This window comes from Rattus norvegicus, chromosome 16, assembly GCF_021556685.1.
Source record: "Rattus norvegicus strain SHRSP/BbbUtx chromosome 16, alternate assembly SHRSP_T2T, whole genome shotgun sequence".
NCBI lineage: Eukaryota > Metazoa > Chordata > Mammalia > Rodentia > Muridae > Rattus > Rattus norvegicus.
In genome coordinates this window covers 19,002,789-19,023,045 of record NC_141549.1, presented here as the reverse complement: position 1 = coordinate 19,023,045, position 20,257 = coordinate 19,002,789, and the positions used below count along the sequence as shown (strand labels likewise).

General features: G+C 51.6%; 1 protein-coding gene across 1 annotated transcript in view; it reads left to right on the top strand.

Moving 5' to 3' along the window:
- Positions 1–20: 20 nt before the first annotated feature.
- Positions 21–20,257, top strand: part of Ell (elongation factor for RNA polymerase II) — a 47,322-nt gene continuing 27,085 nt past the window's right edge. The window contains exon 1 of the mRNA NM_001107304.3: positions 21–167. Coding sequence (NP_001100774.1) covers positions 33–167 — 135 coding nt within the window. The 5' untranslated portion in view covers positions 21–32. The remainder of the gene's footprint in view (positions 168–20,257) is intronic.

The following is a 20,257-nucleotide window of genomic DNA, read 5'->3' as shown; positions in this document are numbered from 1 at the left end:
GAAGAGGGGGGCGGGGGAGTGATGGTTGCAAGATGGCGGCGCTGAAGGAGGCTCGGAGTTACGGGTTGTCGTGTGGGCGCGTGAGCGACGGCAGCAGGGTGTCGGTATTCCACGTGAAGCTCACCGACAGTGCTCTGAAGGCTTTCGAGAGCTACCGGGCCCACCAGGTGAGCTTTGCGGCGTCCTGGCGGGTAGGCTGCGCCGTGGGGAGACACTTGCTGGGACCTGTGGGGGAACAAGGCCGCGCGTCCATACCTGGCGATACCTTGACCAACCTCAGTGACATCCTTCAGGTTGACTCTACTCTTGCCTCTTTTTATAAAACAGATCCTGTCTATGTAGCCTAGGTTGTCCCTGAACTGACGGCCATCCTCCTGCCTTAGGTTCTTAAGTGCCAAATGACAGGTGTGTTTGGATCCATTCTTAGAAGGGGTAGTTTAGACAGAAACTTACTGCCTGGCTCCAGATCCTACCACCTCATGTAATCTTGTTTCCTTGGATAATCTTGGACAAGGCTGTTGTGTTTTTCTCACCGACTGAGGTGGTGGTGTTACCTATGGGGGCTTCCTCTGGCTGGGCACTCAGGAGGAGGCTTCTGTATCCACCACACTTGGTCCCTTCTTCATATTCCAGTCTTCATCTGGGAGAAATTCCAGGCTTTTTGGTACTGCCTCCTGGCTTGGGAGTGGGGTTAGGGATCTGGGCTGTGTCCCTCTCTCCTGGGCCTCACTCTGGGTCACACCTTGATGCTCCACCCAAGCCATGGCATCACTCTGCATCCATCCACTGGGACAGAGGTTGCAGGTCCCCAGGGGAAGTGGCTTGAGGGTTCATCTCGCTAAAGTGACTGGGGTGTTGGGTCTGTGTCTGGGATGTGTGTTTGCCTGCGCTGGCGCAGGGGGTGTTGACGCGGTCGAGTGAACAGAGAGTAACTAGGAAAGAATGTGGTTTTCTTCCTGCCCGGGACATGTGGTGCACCCTTGGCCAAGCCAGGAATTTATTCCCCACTCAGTGGTCTGGGGAGCCTACCTCTCCCCACATGTTTTCCCTTCACTTCTTTGAGCCACTTCCTGCCTGTGCCCGGGTCTTAGTTTTCTCCTTCCTAGAACAGGATTCAATCTCTTTAGAAAAAGTTGTTTTTTCCTTGTCGAAAAGGTTCCTCATCATGAGGCAGAAAGTGCCCCTGCAGGTGAGAAGGAAGAGGGGGTGAGGATTTGGGTGGCAGCCACTGAGTGACCGGCCCAGCCACTCTTCCTGGTTGGAATTCCAACCTGGAGTCTTTCCCCTTGGGCCATTCTGACTAGTCCTGGAAGATCAGGACTTTTCTCAGAATCAGCTGGGCCAGAGCATGAGTCACCACTGTCAGGTGGACTTGGTACCTGGTGGCAGTAGCTGGCCCTTGCCCTGCCACCCCAGCAGCCTTCTCCAGCACTGCTGTCATACTGTTATTTTTAATTTTGGGTGTGCATTACATCCCCTAACTAAGCCTGATCTTCTTCTTGTGAGGGCGCTTGTGGAATTGCAGGCCACCATGCTTGTCCCCAGAGGAAGCCAGCTATATCTAGCCGGGTGACAACCAGCCATGAGGGAGTCTGGGCATTGCGGCTGGCAGCCTTCAGTTTTGGGACAGTGCAAACCTGTGTTTATCTGGAAAGCTGACAGGGCACTTAGTGGCGAGGCGACTTTGGCGTGTAGTCTGTCGCCAGCATCAGAGCTTGGCTCTACCCTAGGCTGTTGTCAGACCCAGGACTCTTGACTCTAGATGCCAAGGTGGCAGACTGACACCACCAGCCCAGCTTCAGAGACACCTATAGTTTGTTTCTTGTTTTTAAGTGGAGTCTCACTGTGGAATCCTGGTTGGCCTGGAACTTGCCAGGTAGAGCTTACAGGTCTCTAGCTCTCGAAGATCTACCTGCCACCTTTGTTAGATTAAAGGTTGTATTACTGCACCCAACATGGCTTTAATCTTGCTCTCTGGGTGTGAAGGGGTCTGAGCTGAGACAGTGGTAGCTTTGGTGGCAGGAAAGGACAGATTTAGGAATGGGGAACAATGGGGAGGGACTTGGAGAAACTTGGGTGACCAGAGAGGCAGTGATCATCAGCTGATGCTCACAGGGCCAGCACCGCCTCTTGTTCCAGCAGCTAGGTCTTAAGTCTTGCTTACCACTGCTTGGTTTTTCTAGACAGGGTTTCTCTGTGTAGTCCTGGCTTCCTGGAACTCGCTTTGTAGACCAGGCTGGTCTGGAACTCTGCCTGCCTCTGCTGAATGCTGGGATTAAAGTTGTGCATCACCACTTTCTGGCCACTTTTATTTTTTTGAGATTTCTTTATCTCTTCTGTACCGCAGGCTGGCCTTGAACTCAGGACTCTCTGGCCTTAGCCTCCCTGTTGACTGTCGTGTCCCAGCACTACCCTATATTTCAGTTTGAATTGTCAGGAGCTTTTTCTTAGCTTCAGGTGTAACCAGAGCAGGGGCTGGAAGGGGACAGAAGGCCATGCCAGTTCAAGGCATAGCCACAGGCATGGCTAGAGCCCATCCCACCTCTAACATAAAAATAATACTAATAAATAAAAAACAGGAAAACTGCCTGCAGTCCCAGGGCTGAGTAGGATGAGGCAGGAGGGTTGGAAATTCAAGGCCAGTCTGGGCTCTATGAGACCTTTTCTCAAATAAACAACCTAAAAAAGGTCTCAAACCAAACCGGTGCTGATATGAATACTTCATCTGTGTGATTTGGGCTCTGTAGGTGTGGCTTCTAGGACACATGAAGAAATGTGGTCTCCCATCCTTCCAGGACAGTCAGTTGCCATTGAGAGGCATGCTCCCTGAGAGCCGTGAGGAGGGCTGGCCTCCACCTACCCCGCTGTAGTTCATCATTGCTGGGTGGGTGACTCTGGGGCCACAGGCATGGAGAGATCAGGGAAGACTGAAGGGTCTAGCAGGATCCTTGTGCCAGGCTTAAGAACCTTGAGCATCTTTGGGCTAGCAAGAGTCAACCTCCCCCAGTCCCTTTTTCAGTTTTCAGAGACTCCACCAAGAGTGGCTCTTGCTGCTTGCCTGCCTCCTGGGCTCGTCCTTCACCACCACCACCCCCAGAAAGAAACACTCCTTTCCTGTCAACACGGGGCTGGCCTTTGGGCCCACAGGCACCAGATGCACCTCTCACGTTACCTCATGTTTGGGAGGCAGGGATAGCTGTGGGAGATCCAGCAGGATGGCTGTCAGAGGGAGCAAAGTGAGGGCTGCTATGGCTAGAGAGGGCCTGGAGGAGGGCAGGATGCTCTGGCTCACTGTGCTACACCATGAGGGAAATATGGGTGTTGGGCAGGAGGCCCCAGTTAAGCCTGCACCTTTCTGATGTGGCTACCCTACCCCTGGGGATTCCAGCCTTTTGGAATTACCAGGACCCTGCTCTGGTCAGAATGGACTGGTGGCTCCCACTTTGTTCTGAGGCAGATGAGTCTTGAAGCAGCACATCATCCCAGCTTCCTCAGTACACAGGGGACTTAGAACACACTCAGTGACTGGGGCTAGCCCACCTCACTGGCATGTCTGCTGTGCCCTGCTTGTCCCTTCCATCCATCCCAGTCAGCCCCTTAGGGGAGCAGTGTCCATTTTCAGGTAAGGTCATGGGTGGTGGCTTTAGAAGCCAAGTTACTTCTCAGGACCTCCAAGCAGCGAGGTGGCTCAGGAGCCAGACATCAAGGCCTCAGAAGGGCTGTCTGTGGCTCTGCCAGGCAGAGTAGAGCATACTGGCGTGGGCATCAGGAGTGTGACAGCCTTGTGCCTTTGGCCTGCTGGGGAATGGGTTTCCTGTGTGTGTTGCAAGGATGGTTCTGAGGCTGAGTCTCTCCAAGGCCTTGAACAAAAAGCTGGAGTCTTGAGGGGGTGACGGGTGTGTGTACTGGGGACCAAGCTCCTCCTACTGTGACCCTTGACTGTGCTTCCGGCCGCCTGGCTGTGGCCACGGTGACTGTGTGTAAACAGCAGGCACTCAGAACCCACCCCTCTGTTGACTCATCTGCAGGCCAGAGTTCATCACCCTGCAAGCAGTTTTGACAGCACACAGGGATTGTGACATCCTGGCGTCCTTGAGGGAGGAACTACCCAGCACGGAAAACACGGCTACTTTTCCCTGCATACTTGGCTGGTTCTTAGGCCCAAGCCAAACCCACAGGAGACTCAAGGATGGGGCTAGCAGGGCACACACGGGAGTCTTGGTACTGGTTGACCTAGGTGATCTGACCCACACTGGTTGGTTTTTTGTCAACTCCAGTCCCATGGGTCATTCAAGAGTGCCCCCAAGTGACTTCCTACCAGTAGGCAGCTATGGCAGATGAATATTTTTTCTGTTTTTATCTTTCTCTTTTTCTTAGACAGGTGTTATGTAGCACAGGCTGACCCTTTCCCCTGCTTCCCAAGTGCTTGGGTGACAGGTGTTTGCCACCACACCCACTTGTTGTGTCACTTTCAATAAAAAGAAAAGCTGGTGTCCAAATAGGTTATTCTCAGGAGACTGTCCCACACTCAGTGTCACAGCCTTGTGCTCTTATGGTATCCTGCAGACAGGAACCTCTCTGGCCAAAGGGGAGATGTGGCTCCCCACTGAGTCACCAGGCCTAGTCACCAAGGATGGGGGTAGGGGCTGGCCTTGAAGTGATGAGTCCCTGGATGTTTGTTTGTGTGTTTGCAGCCCGTGGGAAGCCTTGTCTCCTTTACCCTATGCACAGCTAGCATGGAGGGGAGGCCCACAGAAGACAGTTATGACTGTCCCTGCAGCATGAGGGGCATCCTTTTCCCCTCCTCATTCCAGACACACATGCAGTATTGTCTCTTTCTTCCTAGTACTAAGGAAACAGGTTAGCATACCTTAAGCCTCAAAGCCTGTGTGCTTGGCCTCTACTGAATGCAGCCCAGCCCAAGCTCTCCTGGCTGCTCCATTTTTATTCTTTGTTTTGTTTTTTTAATTTTTGTTTTATGTGAGTGAATATTTCTACCTACATTCCACCTGCATTCTTAGTGCAAGATGATGATTTCAGGTCCTCTGAAACTAGGGTCACAGATGGTTGTATTAGGAACTGACCCTGAGTCTCTGCAAGAGCAGACATTACTCTGTGCTGCTGCTGAGAGCCACCTCCCAGCCCCTCTGTTGTTTTTTTGCAGCTCCAGGTTTGGAAACGACACACTAGAGCATGCCAGGCAGGCAGTAACTACTGAATGCCCCAGACTCGAAAGCTTTTTGTTTTGATCTTTGGGCCTCTCATATTATACCCAGCAGGTCTCCCTGCTCCTTGATGCATTCTAGGTGTGGTCCATGACCCTAGGGATGGCTGCTGTGGGGACCTTGAGTAGAGACAGGCTGATGTGTGCTCTGGGTGAAGGCGTCCTAGGGAAGGAAGGCCCGTGGAGGCAGAGACCTGTGGTCTTTTGAAGGTGAAGCTCTCTCAGTGCTAGGAGTCACTGGTGTGGCCCATGGGAGAGGTATGCTGAACAGCCAAGCTGGAGCGAGTGGGGACCAGAGGAGGCCACAGCAGAAGCTTCAGGCAGCTCTGTGTGTGTGTGTGTGTGTGTGTGTGTGTGTGTGTGTGTGTGTGTGTGTGTGTGCGCGCAGGTCAGAGGACAACTTGCTGGAGTTGGTTGTTTCCTTCCACCACTTGGGTCCTGGGAATTGAACTCAGGATGTCGGGCGCCATTCTCCACAGTGCAGTTTGAAGGTGGTTTCAATGGGTATAGTAGCCTGTTCCTCTGGCTCTCAAATGACTCAGCAGCAGATATCAGGGTTACCACATTATATTGTTGCTGAAGCCCAGGCTTGGGGTGAGGACTCCCTCACCTAGGCTGGTAGAAATGCAGAGGTGACTCGAAGTCCTCAGGGGCTCTCAGGTCACACCACCAGCTAACTGTGTGTGGCAGCAGGCTTTGTAGGAGCCAAGCAGCCCACCTAGGACTCTGAGAGGTGCAGATGCAGGTCCTTGGAAGCCTGGTGGCCCTCACTGGCCATCTCTTACACACAGAAGACCAAGCTCACTGTGGGGATGCCACTCCTGACATGTTCTTCCTCATTCTTCCTCAGTGACTGTCCTGCGTGCTTGGGTAGGTTATGACAAAGCCATGTATATCCCCTTCAAAAGGCCAAAAGACTGTCACTGATTCTGGCTCCTCAAAATCACTGTGCCACCCTGGAACCTTGGTGTCTCTGGCGGCAGTGGGATGTTGCCTTGGGTGTGTCTATCTTATTTTAATAAGGACATGGCCCCTGTTTTGTTAGCACTTTGCCCTCTGGAGGCAGAGGGTCAGTGCTGGGCGTCCTGTGGCCCTGCTGCGGATCTCTCGGGCAGCGTGATGGTGGACCTCTTTGGGAGCCTGTGTGGCTCCCTCCTGGCATTCTGTGGGTCATAGGAAAGAAGCCCTGTGTTGTTTCCACAAGGTTCACTGTCAACCTTCATGTGAGATGCATCAGTCTCTCTACAACTTGGCCATCTTGATGTTTTTTGTTTGTGTGTTTTGAGACAGGGTCCACATAGCCTGGCTGTCCTAGAATTAATTATGTAGACAAGGCTGGCCTTGAACCCATAGAGAACCTCCTGCCTTTGCCTCCTTATTGCTAGACATACACTACCATGCACATCTTTGGCTAGCTGCAAAAGTACATGTGTTCCTCTCACCCAGTGCTGGAATGACAGATTTGCCCACTGTGATACTTGTCCCTGCAATTTTTCCATTAAATGTATCTTTAATATATTTTGGTTTTTTTGTTTGTTTGTCTGTTTTTGTTTTTTCTTTTTTTTTGTAATTTTTTAATATCAAAATATTTATTTTATGTATATGAATACACTGTAACTGTTGAAGACATCATAACAAGCATTGGGTTCCATTACAGATGGTTGTGAGCCACCATGTGGTTGCTGGGAATTGAACTCAGGACCTCTGGAAGAGCAGCCAGTGCTCCGAACCACTGAACCATCTCTCCAGCCCTGTTTTTGTTTTTTTAAGAAAGAATTTCTCTGTGTAGCTGTCCTGGAACTCTTTCTGTAGACCAGGCTGACCTTGAACTCAGATTTTCCTGCTCTGCCTCCTGAGTGCTGGGATTATAGGCATGTGCCACCTTGTCTGGCTAGATTTATCTTCGTTTGTGTGTGTGAGTCTAGGTGTGTGTGCACGTGTGCGTGTGCGCACTCATGGGCCTTCATGTACGAGCCACATTCTCCTCCCATGTTTATGATATGCCAGGAGCAAACTCAGGTTATAGGACTTGGAGACAAACACCTTTACCACTGGATGCTGTCTTAGGCTATTGGTTCATGCCTGACAGGATGTCTTCAGGAGGCCAGCTGAGAGGAAGGCATGTGGCCACAGCAGCTGAGTGAGGTGGTGTGACCACTGCCATTGCTGGAAAGGCTTGCAAGCCTTATGTACCTTCAGGATACAAGATGAGAAGGCCTGGGAGAGCCTTAGTATCTATTAGCCATGCAGAGGGGGAGAGGGTCCTCAAAGCTCTCCAGCCTTACAGCGCACGGTCCTGTCTTCTTGTTAGCCACAGGCTTTGGCAGTGTTGGGCTCACTCCGTGTCCTGCTTGAATACAGATTCATCTCTGCTGGCTCCCTTAACTAGAGATTGGCGGTGGTCTCAGTCTAGGCGCTGGCCTTTTCTGGCACTGTGAAAGAGAGAAGTGGCCTGTGGGAAACTAAGATTTCTTCCTGGCTCTAATAACCCAAGACCAGCAAGCCAGGAGCTGCCTCTGTGAGTGTGGAACAGGTGGGGCAGCCTTGGCTCCAAGGCCTCCTTGCCTCCCTTGTGTCCAATGTGCTGTTCCTTTTCTGTACCTCTGCGCCCATGCTGATCATATGTGGGTAGAGGTGAGTGGGAGGGAAGGGAAGATTTCTGAGATCCCATTTGAGGACTGTTGGGAGAAGCCCTAGCCTCTAACAGGGGTATGTATGTATGCACACGTGTGTGTCATGACTGCCCTACCCTATAAGCACCAGGTCAGGCCCTTAGTGCAGAGGAAACTGATCTGTTAGGCTAAGGGATTCCTTGCCTGCCCTTCCAAGTGGAGGGCCAACCTTCAAGCCCAGGAAAGTCAGAATATGAGACCCTCCTGCCACAGTGCTGGGTCACAACTATGCCACCAATCCCTGGCTCCTTCCTTCTTGTTCTTAAACAGTGGTTTTTCAAGGAAATTATGCTTCCTGCTGTGGACCTTGTGGTCTCCACACATCCGGCATGACTTCACGTTCGGCAAGGCTCTTAGATGATGACACTCACATCCACAGTTAGTCCCTAGGAAAGAAGGTGGACAGGACCCTTGGGAGAAGCCCCTGGGTGTCTCTTGTCCTCAGCTTCTTGAAGGTTTGTCCCCAGGAACCTGATGGTCCAGGGCTATGTTCCTCTGTGGTTTTCCTGCTTTCTAAAGGGCCCTTTTTTTGCAACCTTTGCTGTCACAGCTGTGTGGGGAAGATCCTCTGTAGTGTCCTGTGCTGCCCTTGGCTCAGTAGATGGTGAGGACACTGTTGTGGTTGTTGCTCTAAATCAAGCTGTTAATCTGGGAGTATTGGCTCTGTCTCCCCTATGGAGCCTCGTCTCCCCCAGCTCTGGTCTCAGGTTGCACTGAGCTTGGAGAGAGTCCCGTGGTTCTGGTGTTGTCATCAGCTGCAGATGCTTGGGAAGGATGTCCAGCTACAGCACATGGTCCACATGGCCAACATCAGACTTTGAAAAGGTAGTTACTAGGGATGCTCTCACCCCTGGACACTCCATAGCTGTCATAGGAGAGTGACTAGCCTGTGCTGCTTGCAGAGGGACCTGAGGGACACCTGAGTACTAGTGAGCTAGATGTGACTTTTCCTGTAGAAAAGCAGGATGCATCCCTGCCCTGGACAGAGGACCCTGGTCCCTGATGAGCTGGAGCACAGTATGAATGGAGGGAGTCAGTTGCCTCTCTGGGTGCTGACTGCAGCCCCTCTTCTCTTCCCACTCCAGCTTTGTGAGGGTGGTCCCACCACAGGGTAGGTTTAGTGGTCTGTGGGGTGGCTGTCCTGCAGTGGAGCCTCTCAGAATGGACACTAGGGTAAGTATATGTCTGAGAGCTGAACTCTAGAAAGCTCCTGGTAGGTCTGCCCAAGGTTCCTGCTTTCCTGTGTGTCCTCATGTCCTTCAGGTAGCAACTACTCAGAGTGGAGACTTCCCTGGGAGCTGTCTGAGGGCAGGGGCAGGCCACAGCTAGAGGAGTGCCTGCCTTTCCTGTGGCCCTATTTTTGGAGTTGGCGTGCTGCACCTGCCTTATGTTCCAGGAAAATGTGCTTGGCTCAGAGGACATCTGAGATGGGGAGGGGATAGTGGGAACTTGTGCCAGCCTACCTCAGGTTCCAGCTTCCTTAGAGGAGGACAGAATCCCCTGGTCAAGGACCCTCAATCATCCCCACCCCACCCCCTGGGAAATGACAAGGCTTCCCTGTTGGTGGCTATCCACCAGTAGGAAGCCAGCTGTGCTAGGCAGGCCAAAAGTGGGGTAGGGGGGGTGACCCTCCTTGCTGTCCCCCTTCTGCTTTCTCCCTTTGTCATAGCACTTACCCCCTTCAGTGAAAATGTTCTGTTTTCCCCAGCCTGGAAGATCAGGAGTCCATCCCCATAGAGAAGGAGACTGCTCTGGTTGATAGGACTCTGAGCTTTAGATGTCATTTTTGATGGTTGACTGCCTTGGGACCTCGGGTGCACATACCCTCTCTCCCCTCCCATTCTCACCTCTTGAGAGTGCATTGAGAGTACAGAGAGTACATGGAGAGCCTGACTGCTACTTACCCTTATGGTATTTGTGACCCAGGTGGCTAGGCTGAGAGTTAGGGTCAGGCTCCAGCCCCTCAGTCCCCATGCTGGGGTCACTACTATGGACCTTGGGTAACCTAGAACACTAAGGGTGGGTTGGTGGAGACATAGCTTAGTCACTAAGGGGCCTTTGTAAGGCTGCAGCAGGAATTGTATGTTTGTAGCTGTCTGAGCCTTGACTCTGATCTGCCCTGTGGCTACCTCTCTCCTTGTGCATGACAGGTGACCAGTGACAGCCAGGCACCTTTGCTTTGAAGCCCAGGTCCGTGATCTCCTTAGGAGGCAAATGGGCACCATGTCAGACTCAAGGAGACAGAGGCAAAAGAGTGCACCATCTAGACCAGAGGAGGCGTGGGCAGGCTTAGTAGTCCCACCCTGAGAACTGCTAGTCCTTAGTCACTTGTGATAAAGCAGGAGGCCCAAATAATATGTGTGCTGGCAAGGGTGATGAGGATGTCATAGTGCCCATCTGGACTGCCCACAGACCTGCCCCATTGTCCTCAGGATTAAGAACTGAAGACAGAGGAAGCCCCATGATAGGAGGCAGGGGTGTGTGGCTCATGGGCCAGATCAGGACTGACGTATGCCTGGTCCTTGTAGGCATACCTATCATTTGATAGGAAGAAAATGCTAGAAGGTAGATATGTCATCACACTCATGGCCTGGAAGAGCCTTCTTCTTCTGGTTTTGTTACTTTTTTTTTTTTTCTTTTTTTTCGGAGCTGGGGACCGAACCCAGGGCCTTGCACTTGCTAGGCAAGCGCTCTACCACTGAGCTAAATCCCCAACCCCTGGTTTTGTTACTTTAAAAAAATAAATAAATAAAATATGCCAGATAGGTGGCTTACACTTTTAATCCTGGCAGAGGCAGAGGCAGAAGCCCAGGCCCAGGCCCAGGCCCTCTGTGGTCTAGCCTGCCTGGTGTACACAGTGAGTTCCAGGCCAGGCAGGGATGCATAGTGGACTCCTATCCCTGAAAAAGATGTATATGGGGGAGGGTTTGTGCCTCAGCATCTCTGTGGAGCAAAGGCCTACACATACTTGGTTCTCCCCTTCTCCTTTATGCGGGGTCTGGGGGTGTTGCAAGCCCTTTACACAGCGAGCTGTCTCTTGGACCTCTTTTGTTAGCTTTTTGAGACAAGGTCTCACTTTTCAGTCCAGGCTGCAATTTGTGTGATCCTTCAGCCTCCATCTCCCCGTGCTGGGATCCCATGTGGGCCACCATGAACAGCAGCCAGTGGATGGGCTTCCTTTCATCTAGAGTATGTTTTCCCTTTGAGGGAAGAAGACCTTTCTGAGTGGGCAGCAGATTGCTGTTGCCACCATGGATCTCACCATCTAGTCTGTTCCACCTCCCTCTGAGTGCACCCCAGGGCTTTCTCTCTTGCACCTCCCCATTCCTCCTGTGCCAAATGCCAAGTGGAATCCCTCCCAGCTCCACTTTGTTTCCAGGTCACTCAGTCACTCACACACATGCTGGCTGCGTCTGCTGCTTCCCATTGGATGTCTGCCCATCATTGCTCATGCTCCCAGCTCAGGTGACCCCCAGCTGCCTCTACCTTGCTTCGTGTCATCTTGCTGGTTGGGGGCGTAGATACTATTCTGGAGAGGTGATTCTGCCTGCCCATGATGGATATATGTGTGTTACTCAGTACATACTGGCATACATATGTTCATGTGCACATGCATTTGTTGTGTTTCATGTGTCCCTGGGGCTGTTGCAAAGGTCCAGAGCCCAGAAAAGCTGAGTATCATCTCACTGAGGACACAGCTTAGAAATGACTGGCCCATGTTGAATCAGAGCAGTCTAAGCTTAGCTGCATTCAAGAGCCCACGTGTCATTTCCACTTGGCAGGACTGAGTGAGGCGGGCCCGTGTACTGTGTGTTCCTTGGGTCTCCTGCTCAGGGGTGACAGCCCTTCCCTGCTGGGCAAAGGCAGCATTCGTCCCAGGGACACCTGGGCAGGGGCCTCTTGTTTGTCCTGTGCATTGAATTTCCAGCTCTGGACTTGGCCACTGCGTACCCAGGTGAGGTACTGCCTCATCAAACCTGGCTGAAACCCGTCCTGGTCCTAGTGGCTCTGCTTCCCCCACAGAGGTCCTCATAGCACTTGGTGGTGTCCCGTGTGAAGCACAGCTGCCCCAACCCCGCATCTGCACAGCCAACCCACACCCTGGGAGACAGCATGCAATGGCTCTGCTTGGTCGCCCAGGCTAACTCTTAGATGTAGGGAGGGATGGTGACACATGGGCTCCTGTGGAGAGAGATCTCGGGGCTTCATTTATGTACAACTCGTCTGATAAAGGCCAGGCTTGCTTTGGACTCTAGCTGAGGACAGCCTGGAGCTCCTAATCTTGCTGTCTCAGCCCAAAGTACTGGATGATGAGTGTGCAATCTCTCTGGTTTGTGTGGTGCTGGAAGCCAGGCCCACTCATGTGCTTGGCAAGCACTCTGCCCACCAAGCTGCACTCTCAGCCTCCTAACACTTTATAGCAACTTTAATTTTACAGCAGCTGAGTATACTGTTAGACACATCTTACTCTCTCGCCTGCATAGTACCCATGACAGGCAAAGCACCTGCCATCTTGACTCTTTGAAGGAGCACTAACTAGCAAGCATGGTGGTGGCCTTTGCTGCAGGTAGCACTGGAGCTGGTGGCAGGTCACATGGTGGCAGTACACAGGAACCAGAGAGCCTTTAATAGAAAAGCAGGGCTGACTTGTACCCCTCAATGATCCACTTCCTTCATTGGCTCTATTTCCTAAGCACCCCATGAACAAAACCAAACTAGCACCCCTGGCTAGGGAAGAGTGTGCTTACATGGAGCCTGTAGGAATGGTTCACACTCAGTGTGATTCAGGCTTGGCTCATACAGTTGTGATGGTTTCAACGTTGTTTACAAGTCCAGAGCCTCTGGTGAGTTCCTGTGAAGTCAGAAACCATTTTCAGGCATGGCAGCCATGCTGTTGTTATGGAAGGTCAAGAATTCGAGGTCAGCCTCAGCTATGTAGTGAGTCTGGCCTACATAACACCTTGTCTCAAAAAATCAAGAAAAAAAACCTTCAAGTCGCATATTCCCAGCATACAGTGGTACAGAACAAAACTTCCAAAAGGAGGAGCCGGGAGCTGGAGAGAGATGGCTCAGCGGTTAGAAGCACTGACTGCTCTTCCTGCAGTCCTGAGTTCAATTCCCAGCAACCACATGGTGGCTCACAACCAACTGTAATGGAATCCAATGCCCTCTTCTGGTGTGTCTGAAGACAATGACAGTGTACTCACATATATAAAATAAATAAATCTTTAAAGAGGAAAAAAGAAAGAAAGGAGAAAAAAAAAGGAGGAGCCAGTATGGCCATGAAAGACTGTACCAAGCAAGGCCGAAACCCAGTGAGGCACAGGAAGCTGGAATCATGTCTCTGGGTGGGTGTCTGGGGCTCACAGCAGCAGCATTTGAACTCGTGGCAGCTCCATGGCCCATGGAAAGTGGAACCTCTCTTGTGCTGCTCTGCTCTGTGCCCACAGCCTTCCTTGCTGGGCTCATTCAGTGGCTGTGATAAAACATCGGCCAAGAATGACTTGGGGAGGAAAAGGTTTATTTTAGCTTATAGTCAGCTTGTAGTCCGTTATCAAGGGAAACCAGGGCAGGACCTTAAGACAGGAGCCTAAGCAGAGGCCATGGCGGAATGCTGTTTATTTACTGGCTTGCTCTACCTGCTCTCCTGCACACCTGCTGGCACTGCCCACAGGAATTATTAATCAAGAAAGTGCCTTCCCCCGAGACTTGCCTGCAGGTCATTTTGATGGAGGTGATTCCTCATATGATATTCCCTCCCCCTTTCCAGACTACTCTAGATTTAGCTTAGGTTGACCAAAACCCTAATCATAGCATCCCGTGTTCCTGGCCATCCTGGCATCCCCTTTGTCTCCATTATAACTGATGCTTCACCTTCCTGGCTCTGTGCCTTCAGGGCCTCCATGTAACATGCTGCTTGGATCCATGTTACGTGACTCTCACACTTTAATTCCGGAACCTTGGTCTAAGTTTTTATGCCCCCGCAGCTGCTGTATCCTGCCTGCCTGTGAGGGTTGCACAGACCCAGTGTGGGTTCTTCTGCCATCTCAAAGTGTTGTCACATCCCTGAGCTATGGCTACTGTAGCCTCTGCCTGCTCAGCTGAACCTGAATTTGCTCTTTACCTTCCCACACTGCGCTTTGGCCACATCTTCCTGCTGTGTTCTCTGCTTGTAGTCTGACGAAGCGCAGTGGGTAGGGACCATCCTAAAGCCTGGTGCTCTGCTCTCTTGAAATTTATTTCCTCTGCTAGTTTATTCTGTTTAGCTTGTTTTCTGAGACAGGGTCTTACTGTACAGCTCTGGTTGACATGTAACTCGCTATGTGGACTAGGCACATAAACACAGAAATCTACTTGCCTCTGCCTTGAGTACTGGGATTAAAAGCTGCACTGCCATGCTTGGCTTATTCTGTTAGTTTTAGGTACACCCTCCCTGAAGGCTTGGCACAGGCAGAATGTAGCCAGATTCATTGCTGGAGCCCACCATGAACGTGCTATGCAGAGCCTTGCGAAGGGCAGGATCTGCTCACTTGCTGCTGGCAGTCTGCCGCCGCCCCCCCCCCCATGCTCCTGCAGTCCACCCCCCATGCTCTCTTCTCCTCTGAGGATTCATAGCTCAGAGGAGCATGGTACCCCCAGAACTGGGGCCATACATAGATGGTCATAAGCACTGGAAATGGAACCCGCAAGAGTAACCAGTGCCCCTAACTACTGGACCACCTCTTCAGCCTCTTGGCTTGTTTGTTTTTAAGATATATTTATTTGTTATGTATACAGTGTTCTGTCTGCAGGCCAGAAGAGAACACCAGATATCATCATAGATGGTTGTGAGCCACCATGTGGTTGCTGGGAGTTGAACTCAGGACCTGTAGGAGAGCAGCCAGTGTTCTTAACCTCTGAGCCATCTCTCCAGCCCTTGTTTGGTATTTTTGAGACAGGGTCTTGCTTGCAGCCCAGGGTAGCCTTTCTCCTTCAAGGTACCGGAGATGCTGGGTCTGTGCTATTCGGGTCTATCTGTCCTGTTGCATAATACAGTTCGTTCATCTGCTCCATCACCCCAAACGCATGTATCCACTTGATTTGAAAAGCTACAGACATCTTTGTTCTTCCACTTTTTGACACGCCTGTAATCCCAGCAGTCACCAGGTTTGGAGCTCACCTGGTCTTCATGGAGAGTTCTAGGCCAATCAGCATTGCATAGTGAGCCACTGTTTCAGAACAGAGCAGAGAAGGACCCCTTCTGGAGTGGCTAGCTTTGTCCCTTAGAAGCAGGTGATCCCATTCTCCAGGCGCACATTCCTGTATGTACTGTTTTGACCACAGGAGAGCTGGGTTTCCAGATGCACATCTGTGTCCATGTTTTCAACCATGTTCTTGGAAACCAGGCCTGTGCAGTGAGTGCCTCACTCACTGAGCCACCTTCCTGCTTGGCCTGTGCTTTTATTACATTCTGCTTGAGGCAGTGTCGGGGATAACAACGGGCCAGGCTGGCCTTTGATATACAGAGGCTTTGCCTTAAGTTTCCCATACCCTGCCTCTGCCTCCTGACTGTGGGGATTGGGTGTGTGCCATCACCTTCCTTATGTGACCTCCACTCCCCTGAGGCAGTGCAGAGGAGGGAGCTTTTGGGACCTCAAGGTAGCATCTGCAATTTGTCTTCAGGAGATTTCACCTATGGCAATGGCTGTGTCACATTTGCAGTGGTGCTGAGAGCTCCGTTGCATCCTAGCTGGCACTTGGCAATGTCGGTAGCTTTGGCCATTGTCTCACAGTTCTTCCGTGACTTCTCACCATCATGGAACTTGGTGTCACAGACTTTGTGTGAGAGTCCACCTCCTGCCTCCTGGTACCTGGGCTGCCCATATGACCAAAGGCAAGGAGTGTTCAGCAGAGCTGCTTCCTGCCCTTGAACTTAAGCCACAGGAAGGAGGAAGTGTGTCTGGCCGCTTTAGGCTTCGTCTCTGTAGATCGTACTGCTCTGGGCCCTCTGGAGGGCGCTTCTGCCCTGCTGATCTGCCTGAGCCTCAGCTCCCTTGAGTTTGGAGCACATGGAGCATTGATGAGGACTGCCTCTCCACAAGACACACTTGTGGGTCCTGTGACATCTAAGCATCTGCCTATGGGATCGGTTCCAGTTTTTGGGGACCATTCTGGAACTTGTGTTCCCACAAGGCCCTTTCCTCCCTGGCTGGCACTGTGTATGTTGGAATGGCCCAGAAGCATCCGGTTATAGGCAATTGATAAGCCAGTATTGAACTCAGGAGCTTGTGGCCACACCCCTCTGTAGAGACCCCCAAGTGTCTCTGCGTGGTGTACTACAATCCATCCTTTTCCCAGGGTTGGGAAAGCAAATAGATGTGTCTGTGTGCATGTTCACCTACATGTGGAGTGTGGGTGAGTGGGAGGCCATGGGTGTTCTGATGCAGCTTTGTGTTTAGAGTCTTTAAAGCACTCCAGAGATAGGGAGGGCTATTCTTGGAGAACCAGCCAGCAGGTCACAGGACGCAACTGTGCCTGGTGGCTATGGGTCAGAGGATACCAGAGCTATATATGTGGTCAGTGTCATTGTCACCCTAAAGATCAGCCCATTTTTGTCTGAGATGATAAATTGATCCAAAGAGAAACTTGAGGAGTCCAGCCTGCAGTCCTTCCTGCCATCCCCATAGCTGCCCCCACAGGTAGATTTGCAAGTGCTGACAACACAGGGACATAGTCCACAGCTCCACCTCATATGCTGGTATAGCAGATAACCTACCTCACTTTTTGGCCAGGTCGGGCCTCCTTGCCCTGGCTGGCTTTGGGTCAGAATACAGCCTGCCTTAGGAGGACTGGAACGTACAGTGTGCTCTGAGTGTCTCTGCTCACTCTCTGAGCTTCATTCTGAGCACGCATTCTGATCAGACCCTGACAGCATGACTATCAGTGTGTGTCTCCTACACTCAGGCTCCTTCAAGAACCCTAAGCTCAATGACTGGGCAGGGGCCCAGGCTGCTTTTGACCTCCTGACCCTGCTGTCACAGCCAACAGAGTGGCTGGAGTGGGAGGGGGTGGGTTCATAAATGTGGACATTGTAATTGGTTCTCTGTGCTGGGCGTTGGTCATCTTCCTGAAGCAATGCCAGTTGGCCGATGATTGATATCAGCTTCTGCACAGCCTGACTGGAGATCAGGGTGTGTCACCCCAAGAAAGGACACAAGGGGACATGCAGCCCAGGACGGTCCCTCTGATACACTCTCTACTGATGTTACTGCGTATGCAGGCTCTGCTGGCCACGGTATTGGGACAGTGGACAAAAGTTCCTTGCAAGGGAAAGTGGCAGCAGAATGAGTCTGAGCTCAGCAGGTGTGGCAACCCCCCCCCCCCCCACACACACACACACAGGGTGACTAGAGCAACCTGAGTGCCTGGGGCTGTAGAAGAGAAATGCCAATGTCCCTAGCTGTGAGACAAGGTGGGCAAGCACTTACACACTTCCTCCTCAGGAGGGCAGTGCTGCGCCTCCTGTTGCTAGGGTGACCCGTGTGCAATGGTCATGACTTTCTTTGACTTCACAACTCAAGGAGTACTGTGCCTGAGGGCCCTGAAGACCTGTCCATTGGGGGGAACACCAGTGCCTGTCTTTATCTGTAGTTGGTCTCTTTGCACTTGTATTTGAGGAGGGGCAGGAGCAGGAGCAGGCTTGAAGCAAAGTGGAGCCTTGGGCTGGCCCAGGGCCCCCAGCTCTCTGGAGGTCAGTCTGGGATGTGCTCAAGGAGGTGCCCTAGGGAGGTCAAGGGTTGTGGCTGAGTACACAGGCCTGCTGGAAGGCAATGGGGTTTAGCAGAATTCTGAAGTTGCATGCAGATCATAAGTGGGCTGAGTTGCAACATCTGGGTAAGATCAAATGGTGTGCTGGCCCAGCTGGGGTGGTCTGGGACAATAGAACTTGCTGTCCTATGAGGCTGGTTCCTCACACCCTTGTCCAAGTCCCTATCTTCTCTATGCTTGTCCTGTGTCTGAGATTGGGGGTGTCTTTGAAGTTAAGAGGGGGTAGCCTAGCAACTGTCCTGATAGAGTGGCAGGGCCCCATGGTGAAATAGGCCTATGTCTGCTCTATGTGCTTAACAATGTCTGGAACCACACCTAGATAATGTTGTGGCTATGACTTTAGTGGGGTGGTGGGTAGGACATGTGGCTGTTGAGAAAGCTGCTCTCAAGGAGCTGTGTGGATGGTTATTTGGGAGTTTAATATAAAACTGTTTTTTAAAAGTGTGTGGTGGTGTACACAAGTGGATCTTTGTGAGTTCAAGGCTACCTTGATCTACATAGTGAATTTCAGAACAGCCAGAACTATATAGTGAGACCTTATCTCAAAAAAAGACAAACCAACAACAAAATACTAGTAAAACAATAGCCTTCTAAAACTAGTTTTTGTTTGTTATGTTCTAAAGAATAGCTGGGGGTGATATCATCCTGTCATCTCAGGGAAACCAGCTTGAGCGACCCAAGACCCTTTTTTAAAAGTGAAACAAGAAAGTCAGAACATTCATAGCAGGGGCCACCCATATGGGAAAAGTGTGCTCAGAGTCAAAGGATATGCCCCAGGCTGACATGGGCAGAAGGTACAGCACTAAAAACTTGATTATCATCATCCTTATCGTCCAAAACCAAATGCCCTTTCCTGACAGTAAAGGTGTTTTTGTGTGATGTATGTAAACATGACTGGAGGGGTTGGGCACACTGTCCTGGCAGGTGGGAGCTGATACAGAAGGACCAAAGGTCCAGGCTAGTCATGGTTAGATAGCAAAACTTGTGACTTTAAAAAACAAAAATAATAAAATGTAGGGTGTGTTGGTCAACTTGTCTTCTTGGCATTCTAAACAGAGAGGCACGAGGATTGCCAAGCACTGAAGGCTGGCCAGGTGCAGTTCTGGGTCAGCAAGACCTTCCAGAGCTAAGAAGACAGCAGTGGCCAGCTGTGGAGCCCTGGACTCTGTCCAGTATCACCTAACAGGGCATGGGGCAGGGGTCCTGGCTCATTCCCAGCTATACAGTAAGTTGGAGGCCAGCCAGGAATGTGTGAGACCTGCTCACATGAAAGGGAGAGTGTAGTGCTCCTGTAAGAGATGGACAAGGAGGAGTCCCATGTGACTACCTGAGGCAGAGATTAGAGTAACAGTCAACAAGGGAAGGACGCTGGGTGTGGTTGCTTCAGCCTGCTACAGCCCAGTGACGCGGATCCAGGACAGAACAGGTTTTGGTGTTTGGAGCTTCCAGGTCAGAGGCATTTGTTATACAGCCACAGATCCCACACACTGCGTGTGACCCATGGACACAACTTCTCAGGAACAGAAAATAAATTGGAGGGGGCTTGACAGCAGGGCTGGGCTGGGGGTATGCAGTATATGGCCACAGTGCCCTGCCCCACCCCCACCCCCATGTCAGGGCTGCAGGAGGGCGGTGGTTTCTGCTGGGTTGTGTCCTCAGTTCCAGCTTCTAAGAAAAGAGTCGTCTTTGAGGTCTCACTGTAGGAGCTTTCTGGGTCCCTCCTTGAGTTAGACATGCCTACTGTAGTTCCACCAAGTGCAGCAGGCTCAGCAGTGTGCCATCCATCTGCCCCATCTGACCTGCTCAGGTGGTCAGGGGAACCTCTGAGAGCCACAGTTATGGGCCTGCTTCCCAAGCCCCAGTTGCTCATGGAGGCGCCTTTCCCAGCAGGGTCTACAGCCTTGGCGACCACACTCATCATTCCAGGAAGCTGGGGGAGGATTCCTGAAGGACATTTCCCAACCGGCTGGGCTTTACTGGAAAGGGGCAGCAGCCAGGAGGTCGTTGGCCAAGGCGCAGCCCAGGCAGTCCCTCTCCTGCTTACAAGTCTTTGAGAAAGCAGCCTGTGGCCTGGTACCCCAAGGAGTGCTAGAAAAAGGAGTCTACGCCCTCCCTTCCCTGGTCTCCTGTTCTGGGTCAGGGACAGGCAGTGGATGGAGGAGAGACACACTGCTTAGCAGGATTGACTCCTGGCTCCAGGAAACGGCAGTGTACTCTACCATCCTCATCCAGCCTTGTCTGGCTCTAGATATGACCCATCCATTTTATATGGACTCTCAGCTCTGTTTCTTTGCAGCCTTAGGACCAGCATCTTAGACTCAGCCCTGTTCTTCCAGACTTGGGACCATTCCACAGCATACTGCCCAGCTGGAACAACATATTGAATTGTGGTCTATATGTATTTCAAGGACATGGCAACCTTTTTTTTTTTTCTTTTTAATATTTGTTTATTCTGGGGTGGTAGTGGGTGGAAGGCAGAGGCAGGTGAATCTCTAAGTTAGAGGCCAGCCTCATCTACAGAGTTAAGTTGCAGGATAGCTGAAGGAGGATTAAC